Source organism: Trachemys scripta, chromosome 2 (assembly GCF_013100865.1).
Source record: "Trachemys scripta elegans isolate TJP31775 chromosome 2, CAS_Tse_1.0, whole genome shotgun sequence".
Lineage (NCBI taxonomy): Eukaryota > Metazoa > Chordata > Testudines > Emydidae > Trachemys > Trachemys scripta.
The window spans coordinates 243,737,035-243,754,610 of record NC_048299.1 but is presented as its reverse complement, the minus strand read 5'-3'; the positions used below and the strand labels follow the sequence as shown (position 1 = coordinate 243,754,610).

The window sequence follows — 17,576 nt, the reverse complement described above, 5'->3', positions numbered from 1 at the left end:
CCCCTGTCCCGATATTTTACAGTTGCTATCTGGTCACCCTAAATCTAATGGAGCAATTGAGGAGAAATCTCCTTGAGGAAATCCTCACAGAGAATTCCTTCTCATTGCTACAGACTTTCCCACAAGAGGCTCTGATTGGGTCCTCAGTTATTTAGCCACTGCATAATTTTCATTAGCAAGAAGTTAGTTTTATTCCAATCCAGTTCTGAAAGGTCTTAAGTACTTGCTCTCAATCATATAGTGTATGCTGACATCTGGTGGCATTGAGTAACCAAATCTTCATTAACAACTCTTATTTTCCACCTTGGTTTTAGAATTGTTTTGTTTTCCTGTTGTATTTTATGAATGTTTCAGTTTAAGCACTCAGTAGAATGCACACACAGTGTAGCTAGACATTGCCAGTAGTGTGTTACGGAATGATTGCCTGGAAAGTTATTTTCAAGCTAACAGAGTATTGTAATTTCAGGAGCAATTATTCCATTATAAAATGGAGTGAATATGTCCCATTGGTTTCCATCGTCAATAGACAGCACTGTAAAACAGTAAATAGAATTTTGGGCCCAGTCTTACTTCCACTGAGCCAGTGGCAAAACTATTCTTGAGTTCAGTGAGAGCAGGAGCAGTGCTATGCTACCTATTCAGTGACTGGTTTTTACGATTACATTTGCAGTACTATCACATTGCGCTATCTATATTTTAAAAACGCATTTGTATGAGTAGACAGTTATTCATGGTAACAAATGAAAGTTTGTTTCATTTAAAGATAAAATAAGTAGTATTTAGTCAAAAGAACAGGAGTACTTGTAGCACCTTAGAGACTAACAAATTTATTTCAGCATAAGCTTTCGTGGGCTACAGCCCACTTCTTCAGATGCTTAGAGTGAAACACACAAACAGAAGATATTTATACATACAGAAAACATGACAAGGTGTGTGACGATGCGGTTCTGGCGGAACCCAACTGAGAGTGCCAACTCAGGACAAATTGCTCAAATAGGGCAGTTACAGCCCAAGGCTGGGGTTTTTTCCACCTCTAAGGCAAACCAAACCAGCCAGACTAAGAGGACTTCGGTCTCACCCCACTGGCTAACCACAAGTCTCACAAGCAATCTCCTTAGACACTCCAGTTTCCCAGTATTACCACCAGTGCCACTCGTTATGGGGACAAATGGTTATGAAAACCAATACCCCAGTAAAAGAAAAAGGTTCTCCTGATCCCAAAGGACCAAGCCCCAGACCCAGGTCAATATACAAATCAGATCTTACCCACAAATCACGCTGTTGCCAATCCTTCAGAATCTAAAATCTAAAGGTTTATTCATAAAAGGAAAAAGATAGAGATGAGAGTTAGAATTGGTTAAATGGAATCAATTACATACAGTAATGGCAAAGTTCTTGGTTCAGGCTTGCAGCAGCGATGGAATAAACTGCAGGTTCAAATCAAGTCTCTGGAATACATCCCCCGCTGGGATGGGTCCTCAGTCCTTTGTTCAAAGCTTCAGCATGTAGCAAAGTTCCTCCAGAGGTATGAAGCAGGATTGAAGACAAGATGGAGATGAGGCATTAGCCTTATATAGTCTTTTCCAGGTATAAGAACACCTCTTTGTTCTTACTGTGGAAAATTACAGCAAAATGGAGTCTGGAGTCACATGGGCGAGTTCCTGCATACTTTGCTGAGTCTCAAGGCATATTTGCCTTCTCTCAATGGGTCTATTGTATAGCTGATGGTCCTTAATGAGCCATCAAGCAGGCTAGGCAGAGCTAACACCAGTTTGTCTGGGATGTCACCCAGCAGCATAGCATAAGTTTGAAATACAGACAGTATAGAGCCAATATTTATAACTTCAACTACAAAATTGATACACACATATAGACAGCATAATCATAACCAGTAAACCATAACCTTGTCTTAGACACCCCATTTGACCCCCTTTATACAAGATTTGCATGCCACTACAGGACCTTAGTTGCAACTATGATCTATATGGTCCCAGATTATATCAATAACGTCACAAGGTGGAAGTACGCATACCAATTGTAAGAGGCCAATCAATTGATCATCTCAATTATCTCAATTATCACTTCAAAGTTTTTTCTTCTGCTGCTACTGATAGCTCATCTCAATTGATTGGCCTCTTACAATTGGTATGCGTACTTCCACCTTTTCATGTTCTCTGTATGTATAAATATCTTCTGTCTGTGTGTTCCACTCTATGCATCTGAAGAAGTGAGCTGTAGCCCACGAAAGCTTATGCTGAAATAAATCTGTTAGTCTCTAAGGTGCCACAAGTGCTCCTGTTCTTTTTGCGGATACAGACTAATATGGCTGCTACTTTGAAACCTAGTATTTAGTCAGTTGTCATGCTTTAAAAGAGATCCATTATATGACTTTTACATTAAAATTTGGATTAAAATCATGTTTCCTCTAATCTTATCCTGCTTGCTTTTGATTAGTTTTAAGAGCAGTTGATGGTCCTGTGCCTTGCAGTTTTTGCATTTTATATTTTGTGTACATGGTCCGGAATTTTATGTGAAATTGTAGGTTTGATCTTTGACCTCTGTTTACTATAATACTGATTTACCACTAATTTGATAGCAAGCCATAGGGGTCTAGTGTAAACAAGCTGCTCACTTTACATAGCCATGTTTGACTCGTAAGTGGAGAAGTATGTATGGAGTATGTGCAGGATACTGTAGTCTACTACAGAAATAATAAAAACCACATCACTGTTCAACTCCCAGGTAACATTTACATTTAGAGAAAATATGTTGCATGCCTGTTAGGGAGAGAAAATGTATTTCTTATTCAACAAACAAATCTACAATGTTTTAGATTATTATTTAGAGTGTTGGAGAGCTCAATCCTGCTCCATTGAAATGAATGGGAGCTTTGCCATTGACTTTAAGCGGATCAGGATTAAGTCTAAATTGAGAGAGTAGAGAAGATAAAAACGAAAATGCGAAGGACCAAAATCTCTTTCACTCACAGTCCAGAGAGTAAAGGGCAAAAGCCTTCTCTGGGGTCTGTAAAACGTATCTCTGCTCCAATGCTCTTTTTTTCCTTACATTGATAGACATCCCAAAGGGAAGCAGCTCGCAATCAATACTGTAGTTGAAATCAAACCAAAATGGCGGAGTTACCAAATGTAAGCCAGGCAAAAGTACAGCACTGATGACCTACACTACAGATTTCAAAGAGCATTATTCTTGGAAACGTTCTGCAGTACACTTGTGTTCTGTGCAGGATGTTTCCTCAGAACATTTAACTCTAAGTGGAATGACGTTTTACAAATTATTAAAAATAAAGTGATATTCGACTAATTGCAGCTGCTGGAAGGAGAGACTTTCTGCCATTGGCAGGTGGCAATTGAACTGAAATAGTTCAATATTACTCAAGTGAATTTGACCCTTCCTCAGACTGTAAGCTGGTATAATATAAAAAGTTTGAGACCTATTACATATCCAATACCATCTTCAATTCTAAAAATCAGTGTAGTGTTAGAGCATAGACAAGAGGGGGTGAAATGGCTGGACCCTAGAATAATGCTTCCATCACTACTAGCATTGCACTGTACCAACAGCAGGAGAAACTCAGAAAATGCTCAGCTACAGAGAGCCCGTCACCACCATAACAACAACAAGGAGTCCGGTGGCACCTTAAAGACTAACAGATTTATTTGGGCAAAAGCTTTCGTGGGTAAAAAAAACACTTCTTCAGATGCATGGAGTGAAAATTACAGATGCCGGCATTATATACTGACACATGAAGAGAAGAGGAAGATCACAGTCACATTTTTATTTCAAGTGATAAGCTGATGAGAAATGAGTGATCTATGACAATGGTCCTGTGCCTTGCAGGTTTATTTTGAGGGTCAATTCAATGTATTTTATGCCGCCTCCAAATTTTCGTTATGCTGCCAATTCGTGCATTTTTGAAAATGGGGAACTGCATTGCAGAAATTATTGGCAGCTGAGATGGGGACCAATGTGGCTTTTGGCACCCAGGAAGGGGTTGGAGGTGGTTTTGGTTATCCAAGCAGATGAGGTTTTTGGCACTAAGCATGGGAAGCATCAACTCCTTCCCTCCCAACTTGGGGCAGAGACAGAGATAACTTTAAATATGGGAATAGGAGCTGGATTTGGATTTGTGTTCTCACCCCAGCAGCTGCTCCAACTGCTCTCTGGACCTGTATCTGCCATTACATCCAACAATTACAAACTGAAAATGACAAATAAGAACATTAGCTGGATGTTTCTGCTAAAATGATCTGTCTTGAAGTAGCTAATGTTGACATTTAAATTGTCCCTAGCCTTTTAGGTTAACAGAAGAATGGAGGCCATTCACAATTCTCCCACAGCTATTATTTCAACTCTTTCTAAACGCAGGCAAACATCAGTTGCATCAGTTTACATTCCATACCCATTTTGAAGGCTACTTTGCAACCATAAACCAAACTGCCTACAGACAATTTTTTTAAAATGCAAGCTTAGATTCCAGAGCACAATTATGCAACATTTTTAAATAATCTGCAATTATGCAGCCATTCACATAGCCATGTAATAGAGAAAAGAAGCTCCAGTAGAATGTACTTATTTATTCATATCTATAAGCATCCCGGAATTTACAAAGTACTCACGGGAATTGTTATCACAGGAACTGGTATTTCAAGTTAGACTGTACACATTGAATCACTGAAACAAGATGTTTCTTAGTATTGAATTATTTAACTGAATAAGTGGCTTTTAGAAATAGGGTCAATGAAGAATCAGTTTTAGGCATGCACAATAGAAAACTAGTTTGTCTAGAATACTAGTATTGCCTATGTTTGTTCTTACTGGCTGCTTGGAATAGTCTTCCTGTCATAGACCACCAAACTTCCTTTCTTTTTTTTTTTCAAATGCTCCTTCAAGCCCCCCTCTGTGTTCAGGATTTTTTAGCCCAACCCACTCAACCCTTGTAATATTAAATAATTTAACCTATGGAACAGGGCATCTCCTACATTTTCCATTATTGTCACGGCAAATCCCAAAGGAAAGTGACCTCCTTACAAATTGAACACCACCTGGACTGAACTCTGGCAAGATGCTTAAGGTAGCGTGGCCTGGTTGAGTATTTACTTCCCGTCCATTTGGCAATCTAGTCCTGCCACTGAAGCTTCTTGATGCCCACTGAGCACCAGCCATGAAGAGGCAATCATTGTTACACATGCTTGGAATTCATCCATTTTCCATCCTAATAATACCTCCATACCAAGAAAGCTACCAAAACTGAACCAGTGATGATGGAAGTAGTTGCTAGGTTCACCTTCAAATATCCTCATTTCTGACCACGTCCTGTCACTTGATTTGGGGCAGCTAATGAAGACTATATGAATCAGAAATATCAGTCTGGTGTTCTCCAGTCTGTCTTAGCACCCATAGTTCACCACTATACAACAGAGTTAGTAAAACTATGGTTCTATAGCATGACATCCCCTCCCCCCCCCCCCCCCCCCCCCCGAGGCTGCTGGCAGCAATTGCTTACATAGAAAAGTAGCAACAGGACAATCTGTATTTTATCTTTAGCTTAATGTATTCATGTGTTCTGTCCTTGCTGAAAGCAGCTAATCACACCTCTCTCTGCCCCCTGCATCTGTCACCTGGGCTCTGCCCCTCCTTCTCTGCTGCTCAGTTCCCTTATACACGATGCTCAGTCACCTGCTGAAAGTTCATTTCTGCACCTGCTCCCCGGGACATATTGCCCAGCTGCCTAGTTCTCTTCACCCCTGCGTCTCTGGACCCTCCCTGCTGGTAGATGGGAGCTCCAGTCTCACTGGGTGCTCTGGAACTAAACAATGAATCCTATTTTCTCTCCTCCAGCTCTGCAGGTTGTGTTGTTGTATCCACCTGTCGGCTCTCATCTGAGATTTAGATTATATGCTCTTCAGAGCAGGGACTGTATTTTCATTATGTATTTGTACAGTGTCCAGCACAATGGGGCCCTGGTTGGGGGGGCCAGAGGTGCTCTGCAATACAAATAATAAGTGCAGCCTGAATGGCCACCAGTGCCCATGTGTGTCCTACAAAAGATGTTTCAGAGGTGCACACTGCTAATAATGCTGCTGTCACTTGTATCTCTGGGAGCACTGCTCAGCAAAACAACAGTACCTGAGAAACAACATGGAATGAGGAAGGGATGCCAACCTAATTATTCCAAGAGTTTTCTCACAGTATACCTTCCTGGGCCATTTCACATAAATGAGGCCAACAAGCAAGATTTCTAGCCACAGCAGACTGGCAGATGGACAGTGTAAACAATAATTGCCCAAGGGTATCCAAGATTCTCTAGTTCTCCGATAGTCATGTGTCTACAGAACTGTTCAGATTATGCTCAGTTACATTCTCTACAAATCCTAGGATGCAACAGCTCTGCCTTTGGTTCTCAATATAGAGCCCTCTCTGCTACTCTGTGAGACCATGTCTATCCTCCTGTGATTGTCAGCCCCCCACAACCCTTCTTTCTTCATGATCCCCCAAATGTCTTGACCTCCTTTAAAGCCCTCTCAATCCTTTAACTTCACTTCTATTCCCTTTTTCCACTACAGTGATCAAAATTTGTCCAGAGGAATTTCAGACTTCATCTTTAAAACCCAATGGACTAGTTTCCCCTTACAAAACCAGAGTTATTTACATTTTGTGCACACTTCATACACACACTCCAATTTAATCTCATTCATTCATGTACAAAACCATCCTACTGAAACTGAGTAGCCCTTTAAGAGGAAAAAAGTTGGGTGAACATATGAACAAGGGTTTACATGCACCATCAAGTGTATTTGCCCTTGATTATTACTTACTATCCCATTGAAAAAGTTTCACTTGTCTAGTCACTGAGCAGAAATAATACCATGTTGTACAGGTGACTAATCAGACATTGCAAATAGGTGAAGTGACATCTTGAAAACAGACCCATCGGCTGAAATCTGTTCACATAAATTATTTGGAAAATACTTACAAATAATGAATAAGATCACAGAAATAACAGTCTGTGCAAATGACTCAGTACTAAAAAAGAGCTAAATTAATTGGATAGTTTATTTGCTATGAATAATCTGACCAGCCTAAATTATTAGAGTTAGTCAATGCTCAGTGGGTTGTGAAAGAGTTAACCTAGCAGGCAGCTGATACAGAACAGGGGTAGGGCACTGGGACGTCAGAGGGGGAGAAATGGTCGGAGTGCTGTGCCAAGAGCAGTGAAGCTAGCTGAAAAATTCCTGCATTTGGCTTTGTTGTTATGCTACCCCCTACAAATTTGTATAGGCAACAAAACAAGTCATAGCCCCCCCCGCCACCCCCATACACCTCCAAGTTCCCCAGTGTCCCAGCAGTAGCTCTCCTCCCTCCCCCGACTCTACATACACCTGTGCAATGTCCGGGCAGCAGTAGGTGCAGAGGAGTGTGTCATACAAGCAGAATTTCCTACTCCCAAACCGTCCCGAACCAGGAAGTGACTGTAAAGTCTTCACGCTCCTCTCCTGATAGCAACACGTCCCCGCCTGCTCATGGCACTGCCTGCAGCGGAGTCCCCCTGGGGGCACAACTGATGGCTGGAGAAATGCACATCCTGACCATATTAGACCATCTGCCCTGGAACTCCACCTCTGCGGAGCAAGGGGCCAGAAATGGGTCCCAATCCAACTTTTGGTACAATACAAACAAGGTAAGCCAGGGCGTGTTTGACCCAGGAGGGTTTAGGAGTGGGAGTGCCAGACAGAACCAAGGAGAGGGGGAAGGAGAGCCCAGTGGAGTTTATTACAGGAGTTACTACAGTTTCACAGGAAGTTTATTTTTGTTACCTCATGTTACTTGCTTTAAAGAGCTACTCTTAAGCAATTTACACCTGCTTTTCATTAGTTAATTAATCAGCATTCAGCCTCCACTCCCTTAGCTCTGGACACCCCTCTATCCCCAAAGCATAGGACACTGAAAGATGCAAGAAATAGGCACTTACTAACCTTCACAAGGATAGACAAATGTTCTCCTATGATAGTTTAGGGTGTAGCTATTTTTTTAAGTGCCAACACTGTGCTTGGTGCTGTATAGGTCACAAAATGGAGACCGGCCCTGCATTTTAGAGCTGACAACTTGTTAGTACATCTGCTAATAATAAAAAGCTTTCAAGGCTGATTACATACCTTGGCCTCCTCCCTTTTTATGGATTCACAAACTGTGAAGTAATGGAGGTTAATAAACACGCTATTCTGTTTGGATGAAAATTGAGCTTCCTTTTTGTAATGCAAAGTTCTTAATCATTACTGGAGACCGTCCTTTTTACATTTGATTTGTAAAGAGCTACTACCCCTCCCCACAAAATGTCCCAACAATAGATCATACTCCCCTACCCTGATTCTGCATTCACCTATTGGGCAGGTATCCTGGCAGCAGTTAAGATAGATAGAGGCATGTGTCAGACAGTCTCCTACTCCCAAACCAGTGAGTGACTGTGAAGTCCACACAATTCTCTCCTTTGAGTAACTAGTCCTCTCCAGCGCTGGTTGTGCCTGGTATTGCTTGTGGCAAGACTGCAGCGCTTACCCAGGAACTGGGCAAGTGAGAGCCAGAACTTAAGTGATGCCTGATGATGGCAAAGAGATAGCTGGTCTATGGCATTCAGGATGTCTATTGGGGAACTACACCTTCAGGGAACAGGGGGCTGGCAATGGATCGTTGTCTGACTTCTGGTCCAACACAGGCAAAGTAAATAAAATGACTTGCAAGGTAGGAGGGAGTTCAAGTGAGTTTAGAAGCTAGAGCCCAGGAGCCCAACTGAACTTGCTGAGCTACGCAGGGAAGGTAGTGCAGAGGAACTGCTGCTGTGACACAAGGAGTCACCAAGTGCTTATAATACGAGGCTACTCTGTTTTACTCTCTCTAATGCCCAGCCCTGCTTTTGTTTTTTTAGGGGATGGTTATTTAAGTATAACTGTTGTTGTTATTGGTTAGATAAAAGATGTCAGTACTCTTGGAGTTTTGAACTGTTTTGTGGAACATTCTATCACTTTAATTTGGACACCAGAACATGCTCTTTGGGAAAATACTTATTCTTTCTGTAGTCCCAGTTTTACAAGTAAACTGAGGAACAAGGGAAATAACATTAGCTAGATCTAGGGTTGTGGGGACAGTGTGTGTGTGTGATATATATAATATTAAAAAAATAAGACTAACATGATGTATGCCCATCATTGGCCTGATCCCTCTGCTTGTGTATCTTAGCCCTTTCCCACACCTTTCACCTGTCTATTTAGGCCACAGTTGTACAATGAGAAGTATGGACGTGCATCCCTGTGCACATGGAGCCCACTGAAGTCTATGGAGCTTGGTGTGCAACTCCTTGCAGGAGCAAGCCTTGGATTGTATTCTTTTTGCTGCAGGGACTGGATCTTCCTGTGTGTTTGTACTGCACCTAGCACAATGGGGCCCTGATCCTGATGGGGGCTTCTGGGCAGGAGCACAGTTAACAAGAAATAATGCTTATCAAGATATGGGTATTGTGAGGCCTAAACCATGGTATGTAAAGCATTTTGAGGTCTTCTGATTGTATCTCCCAGACTTCAGTTCACAAACTGTTGACCTTTTCCCCTTTTCAGTTTGCCTCTTTGGAAGTATTGAAACTATTTCCTGTTTCCTTTTTTGGAAAATGGATAGTCCCAGTTTTGTTTGTGGACTGATGTCCTTTTTCAGAACCTCATGGGGCGGGCCCTGAAGGCAGGTGATCTTTGACCATGTATAACAAAAGTATAGGAACCTTTTGTTTTATAGAGAAGTGAATGATAATGGCTGAGGCAGTTTATTGTTAGTTTAGAAAAGTCCATCGAGACAGAATCATATATTCTCACATTTTCCCTGTGTCTGCCCTGTACTACACATTGTTACATACTGACATGTTTAATAATGGATTCAAAATGGATTAAATATGCATTTAGTTACCTGTAACATTGCTTGACAAACTATTGTCACCTTTTGGGAACTTGTGACTTATTGCAGTCATTCCCTAACTTTTTAGTAGGGCAACCCACCCACTGCATTTGTCTCTTTTTTTGTGTCTGACCCACCCAGGGTCCACATTCATGGGAGGGGAGGCAAAATCATAGGCCAACATCTTCATCTTCTGTTGCCACTTCCTTCTCGCTCCACCACGGGGCATTGACCGCCCTCAGTATCACCTTCCACCCTGGGGGAGGGAAGCCGCAATCGGCAGCACTTCGGCGGCAGCTCCACTGCACCACTTTCTTCTTTGGCAGCAGGTCCTTCCCTCTGAGAGGGACCGAGGGACCCGCCGCCGAAGAGCTGGATGTGCCGCCCCTTCCCCTTGGCCACCCCAAGCACCTGCTTGCTGTGCTGGTGCCTGGAGCCGGCCCTGATTGCAACCCTAATCCCTACCTAGTATATGTGTGTGTGTCTGTGGCCGGGGGAGGCTGGAGAGCGAGCACACCCCATGTTCACCCTTACTCCTGTCCCACACCGCTGGGCCTGGCTTCCCACTCTGGGCATTGCAGCCTGGGCACCCCCAGAAATTTTTCATGTGGTACACACAATTGAACCATTCTCATTTTCACTTGGCATAGCGTCTACACACACTCTTTTATCTTACATTGGGCACAATGCAGCTAGGCCAAACTCCCTTCTGTCCACCTCCCACGCTCTCCGTTGCCCCTCTGCCAGTCGGCTCCCTTCTGTGGGCACTCACCGTAGTTCCCCATACTTGTAGCATGTCTTCAGGCTGTCACTGAACAAGTCCTGCAAGCAGAGCAAAGGGGACATGGGGTGCTGGAATCGGGGTGAGGCCAGATAGGGCCCCAGGAGGGAGCCTTGGTGCAGGAGCTGGCCCAACGACAGCAGCAAGGAGGAACAGCGCTGCCTGCTCAGGTTTGGTCTTATGGCCCTGCATCATGACGGGGGGCACCAGGGCTAAAACTGAGTGAGTGGCATTGCAACCTGGTGCACGAGGGTCACAACACTGCTCAGATTTGGTCTCGTGGACTCTCCATCATGGGGGCCAATATTCTTGCCGGCAAGTTGAAGAAGTATGGGCTGGATGAATGGACTATATGGTGGATAGAAAGCTGGCTAGATCGTCGGGCTCAACGGGTAGTGATCAATGGCTCCACATCTAGTTGGCAGCCGGTATCAAGCGGAGTGTCCCAAGGGTTGGTCCTGGGGCCGCTTTTGTTCAATATGTTCATTAATGATCTGGAGGATGGCGTGGACTGCATCCTCAGCAAGTTTGCAGATGACACTAAACTGGGAGGAGTGGTAGATATGCTGGAGGGTAGAGATAGGATACAGAGGGACCTAGAAAAATTAAAGGATTGAGCCAAAAGAAATCTGAGGTTCAACAAGGACAAGTGAAGAGTCCTGCACTTAGGACGGAAGAATCCCATTCACTGTTACAGACTAGGGACCGAATGGCTAGGCAGCAGTTCTGCAGAAAAGGACCTAGGGGTCACAGTGGACGAGAAGCTGGATATGAATCGACAGTGTGCCCTTGTTGCCAAGAAGGCTAATGGGATTTTGGGCTGTATAAGGAGGGGCATTGCCAGCAGATCGAGGGACGTGATCATTCCCCTGTATTTGGCATTGGTGAGGCCTCATCTGGAGTACTGTGTCCAGTTTTGGGCCCCACACTACAAGAAGGATGTGGAAAAATTGGAAAGAGTCCAGCGGAGGGCAACAAAAATGATTAGGGGGCTGGAGCACATGACTTATGAGGAGAGGCTGAGGGAACTGGGCTTATTTAGTCTGCAGAAGAGAAGAATGAGATGGGATTTGATAGCTGCTTTCAACTACCTGAAAGGGGGTTCCAAAGAGGATGGATCTAGACTGTTCTCAGTAGTACCAGATGACAGAACAAGGAGTAATGGTCTCAAGTTGCAGTGGGGGAGGTTTAGGTTAGATATTAGGAAAAACTTTTTCACTAGGAGGGTGGTGAAGCACTGGAATGGGTTACCTAGGGAGGTGGTGGAATCTCCTTCCTTGGAGGTTTTTAAGGTCAGGCTTGACAAAGCCCTGGCTGGGATGATTTAGTTGGAGATTGGCCCTGCTTTGAGCAGGGGGTTGGACTAGATGACCTCCTGAGGTCCCTTCCAACCCTGATATTCTATGAAATGTGAGTGGACAGTGGGGCACACAGGGCTGCTCCTCTTTACTGCTGCTGCTGAGCCGGCTCCTGCACCAGTACCTGAACCAGACCAGTTCAGGTACTGGTGCAGGAGCTCAAGTTGGGCCCCGCAATGAATTTGGCCCTAGGCATGTGCCTAGGACCTTGGCTACACTTGGCAATTCACAGCGCTGCCGCGGCAGTGCTATGAAGCGCAAGTGTCACGCTGCCAGCGCTGCGAGAGCTGTCTCGCAGCGCTGCAAGTACTCCACCTCTCAGAGGGGAATAGCTTGCAGCGCTGTGAGTGAGCGTGCAGCGCTGCAGGCGCTGATTACACTGGCACTTTACAGCTCTGCACTCGCTGCGCTCGGGGGGGGAGGAGGGGGCGTTTTCACACCCCTGAGCGCAGCAAGCTGCAGCGCTGTACAGCACCAGTGTAGCCAAGGCCTAGGTTTCCTATGCCTTAATCTGGTCCTGCAAATGGTACGCACCCTGCATAATGTGCATACATTTGGGGGTACCAGTGCACAGCACCAGTCAGGTTTGGCCCAGTCATCTTTCTGTCTGTTATGATGGAGGGGCAGCCTGTCCAAACCTGAAGGGAGCTGCAATTCTGTGCACCAGGTTGCAATGCCTGGAGTGGGGAGCTGTGCCCAACCCCACAAGACAGGAGCCACCACTGCAGGGTGAGTGCAGGTCAGGTTTGCTCTCCGACCTTCCCACCGGGACATGCATTTTCCCTGGGACTGCTACCCATCTAGAACCTTCCAGAGACACTATTTGGGAAACACTGTCCCAGGGTATGTTTTCATTAGCAACATTAAAGCGCTGCCACATAAGCGCTTTGACGTGGATGTGTAGTCGCAGTACCAGTGCTGGGAAAGAGCTCACCTCCAGGAGGAGAGGGGAGTAGCTACCAGCACTGGGAGCATGGCTCCCAGCACTGTAGCACTGTCTACACTTCCACATTACAGCACTGAAACTTGCAGTGCTCAGGGATGTGTTTTTTCACACCCCTGAGCAAGAAAGTTGCGGCGTTGTAAAGTGGCAGTGTAGACAAGGCCCCAGTCTTTCTAGGCTTGTCTACACTGAGTTAATTGATCACCAGTTAACTTGAGGTAGTTAACGTTTGTAAAGGCTCCACTGGATACTCCCTAGATGTTTATTCCAGCGTGCAATGTCTGTGGTTTATTCCGTGGAGTGCAGGGAGTATTCTCACTGTCCTGATTGCAGAATTGGGACTGCTGTGCTCCATGAGATACACTTGTGCACCTGCATACAGCATCACTGAAGTCCAAGGGTTTTCCCCCAGGAAATGTGGCAGGATTGAGGCTGATGTGAGTTATCAGGAAAATGGCAATGCTCTCCTTTCTCCCCCGGATAAAATGTCTACTAAAAATGAATAAACGTCTCAAACCATGCTTTGCAAAGTACGCCCTCCTCATTCACAGTTTCTTACGTGTCTGGACTATGAAACTTTATACTTGACATTTTTAGTTCTCTGCTTCAGGGGAGTGGACAGAATTTCCTTACATACCATATTTCCCAGTACTCCTAATGCAAAAATATGCTCAGACTTTAAAAAAGCAAAACAAATTCCCCTTTTGGGATCATTCCTGGGGAATTTGAATGCAAAAGATTACTGTTAAAATTAGGAATGTAAAACCTGGTTTATAATGGAACAGTTTTGCAACCTTCATTAGCGCAGTTTCTACCAGTGCTGATGTATATCACTCATTTCTTTTCTTGTATTGTGACCACCATTCTGAATGAAAGGGGGACTGTGCTGTTTATCTGCCATGCCATATAATTAAAATCGCCTAGTGAGGAAGTGTGGCCTGCTGTTTATAAATGCACGGCTGGGAGCCAGACAGGCTTCTAGATGAGCTTTCAGGCTCTGCCAAAGACTTGGACCTTGCATACCCAGGCAGAGCCTCACTAAAATCAACAGGGGTCCAGACGAAGAGGTGGTGCTGTTTTCATGAGCAATACCCTCTGTGGGGTTATCATAGGTACTTGATATGGTAGGGATTGGCAACATCTGGCATGCAGGGCCAGATCAATTTGTTTACCTGCCGCGTCCACGGGTTCGGGCGATCGCGGCTCTCACTGGCCGCTGTTCGCTGCTCCATGCCAATGGGGGCGGCGGGAAGCGGTGGCCAGCACATCCCTCGGCCCGCACTGCTTCCCGCCACCCCCATTGGCCTGGAGTAGTGAACCGCGGCCAGTGGGAGCTGCGATCGGCCGAACCTGTGGACGCGGTAGGTAAACAAACTGGCCCAGCCCGCCAGGATGCTTACCCTGGCAGGTCGCGTGCCAAAGGTTGCCAATCCTTGTGATATGGAATTGCTGGATTAAACATTTAAGAGACTTGTATAAGTATTATGGGTGAGATTCTGTATGAGCACAGAACTCACAGCCCTGAGGAATGGGAGGCTAACGTGGCTATAAGTCACCTTGGTGCCTTCCTTCCTAGGCTGCTCTGGGGACTGCAGAGACCACCAGCATAATTTAGACAATTCCATGGGCTCGCTGCCTAGGCCACAACCCCACCCAAAATATCTGCAGCACTGCATGCTGCTTTCCTGCCCAGGACATCCCATTCCTAGCCACGCTGCCAGTGCACCCTCTATGCCAGAGGTTACCAGGGGTCCACATTGCCTGCACCAAGGGAATCCTCCACAACTGAATATGGGGCTTTTTAGGATCCGTTTATGCTGCCTCAGCCATTTCCTACCGCATAAAGGGGCAGGAACTGGGCTGAAGATCTTGCCCTCTTGCCTTATTTCCTTTTATGCATATCCTAACAATATTTTTCTAAAACTGTATATAGCCTATATTGCAGCAGTCAATCTTTCTTTCTGAATTTGGATACTGTGGTGTATGTGATATGATTGTTTTCTCTGTATTGAACTTGTAAAATTTCTTAGAGCAGTTGTCTTCAGGGACAGCTGGCATTTTGTGAGGCAGAAATGATGCAGCATGTTACAGAGAAGGCACATATTGTGCTCTCTCTTGGAGATTTTATTTTTGTTTGTTCTTGCTTTTCCCTTGCTCTAAAACAAACCATTGGGATTGGAAGCATGTGACTGCTCCTTGTATATCGGGGGAAAAAAAACACATAATGAGGCTATCATGGAGTTGGCTGAAAAATGGTAGTTTTGTGACTATTTATAAAACAATATTAGCACCACAGGTTTAAAAAGGAACAATTCTGCATTTATAGGAAATTTTTCACAGCCGTGTACATTTTTATTTATTGTTTGTTTGTTTTAATTCCCTTCCACTTTCACTTTTCCTTTTCTCCCCCTTTTTCCAAAGGTGGAAAAAAAAGGAGGGAGGAGAGAAATTGGAAAACCAGAAACTTTATTTTTTTGTATGGGGAGGGGAGTTTGGAACAAAAACTTTTTGAAGAAAATTAAAATTCCCCTGCCCCCCCCCCCAAAAGAAAAAACAACAACAAAAAACAAAAACCCTTCCCTTCCCATTTCAATAAAGGACATTTTACAGTGAAAGGATCTGATGTTAAAAGCTTCCATTCAAAAAATGTTGACCAGTACTAATTATTACTTGTATAAAATCTTTGAAGGCACTCATAGAGTTTAAGGCCAGAAGGGACTATTATGTAAGGGGACTGTTGCCCCCTTACTAACATTCAGTGGGGGTGTTTTGGTTGGCTAGCTCCCAGCACTAAAAGGGGAAGGGTCGATGGCAAATCAGGAGCCTGAGACTGACAGTCCCCAGGAACAATAAGTTCTAGTAGCACGGTCCGGGCCTGGTTGAGTACCCTACCATGGCTGGAATTGAAGAACTATGAACCTAGTTTGCTGAACTTCAGCGCAGATTATCAGACCAAGCGGAGGCATTACAACAAGCTAGACCTGAACAGAGAGAAGCCTTATCGCTGGCCAAGGCAGTAATAGACCAACAGACAGCAGAAGCTAAGAAATCCCCTACTATTTATGTCCCACGGGAGCGGAAGGTCACGGAGTTTGGTGGCTTCCCGACTAGACAAGGAGACATTACAGTAGAGGAGTGGGTCAAGTCTGTGAAGGCGGCTCTGCGTGTGCTAAGAGTACCTGAAGAAGATCATGTGGACTTCATAGAGGAGCACCTCAAGGGCCAGGCCAAGGCCACAGTAAAGTTCATGCCAGTGGCAGACAAGAAAGATGTGGAAAAGGTATTTGAACTCCTCCTGGAAGTGTATGGAGACAAGGTACCTATTGGAACCTGACTAAAGGAGTTTTTTGAGAGAAAGCAGGAGCCTGGTGAAACTGTCCGGGCATACGCATATGACCTCCAGGAGAGAATGAGCAAAGTGGAGCGGCGAGACCCTCAGCGAGTTCCAGACCCAGATACGGTTCTGAAAGAGCAGTTGGTGCTGGGGCTCCGTGATGACTCCCTCCGACGTGAAATGAAAAGGAGGTTTAAAGAAGAGCCCAGTAAGAAGTTCTATGAACTCATGCAGGCTGCCATTATGTGATCAGAAGAAGAGGAAGTTCCTGTGGCAGAGACAGCCAAGACTAACCCCCGTACATGAAGTGGCGACCTTGTGAATGCAGCTGCTGGGGAAAAGGCCCTGCCCCAAACAGAGCTAACATTGGAAAGCTTAAGTGAAGCTACCCAAAAACTGGCGGTCCAACAGGGGGAGATGCTGAAAGTGATGACCGAGTTGATGAAAGAAAAAAATCCCATTAGTATGCCAAAGTATCCAAGGGCACCGGGATCCCGAAGAGCCCCACTGAAGGACGAGCTGGAAAGATACATTTGTTATACTTGTGAAAGGCCAAGACATACTAGCCAAGAATGTCCACTGAGAAGGAGAATAGAGTCTCAGGCATTCAAAACCAATGGGGCACCAGGAGCAAGTGGTCCATGTACAGTAGAAGGCCAAGCAGTGGCAGAAGGATTCCTAGGCCTGTCCTTCGTGGAAAATCCCTCTGCATACAGTGTTGAGAGGAACATGGGCAGTGCCAGCATATCTAGTGACTTCTGTAAGCGAGCATTTGGAGACTGTCTAACCGCTGAAGTATGTATAGCAGGGATGAAGACCAGATGTTTGTTAGATACTGGCTCAGAGGTCACCACCATTACTGAGTTGCATTTTCAAAAATATTTGAAGGACAAGGACCTGACCATGCACAGCACACGGTTTGTACGTCTAACAGCTGTTAAGGGACTGGCAATCCCAGTGGTGGGGTGCCTTGAAGCAGACATAGCGTATATGGGCCAGACTCTGCCAGGAAAATGCATCTTCATCCTGAAAGACAAAGCCTCAAAAGGGAGCCATATTGGAGAAGGAGTCCCAGGGATTCTAGGAATGAACATCATTAGTGAGCTGAAGGAGCTACTCTTACCAGGAGAAGGAACCAGGAGGATGAACTGTCACGAGCACTCTATGAAGAATGCTGTGCTGAGTAGAGTAGTGGCTCGAGCAGAG

At 45.0% G+C, this 17,576-nt stretch overlaps 1 protein-coding gene across 1 annotated transcript in view; it reads left to right on the top strand.

Annotated features, from left to right (window-relative positions):
- Positions 1-7,463: 7,463 nt before the first annotated feature.
- Positions 7,464-17,576, top strand: part of NIPAL2 (NIPA like domain containing 2) — a 76,468-nt gene continuing 66,355 nt past the window's right edge. Inside the window, exon 1 of the mRNA XM_034763358.1 lies at positions 7,464-7,699. Within this exon, the coding sequence (XP_034619249.1) occupies positions 7,583-7,699 (117 nt within the window). The 5' untranslated portion in view covers positions 7,464-7,582. The remainder of the gene's footprint in view (positions 7,700-17,576) is intronic.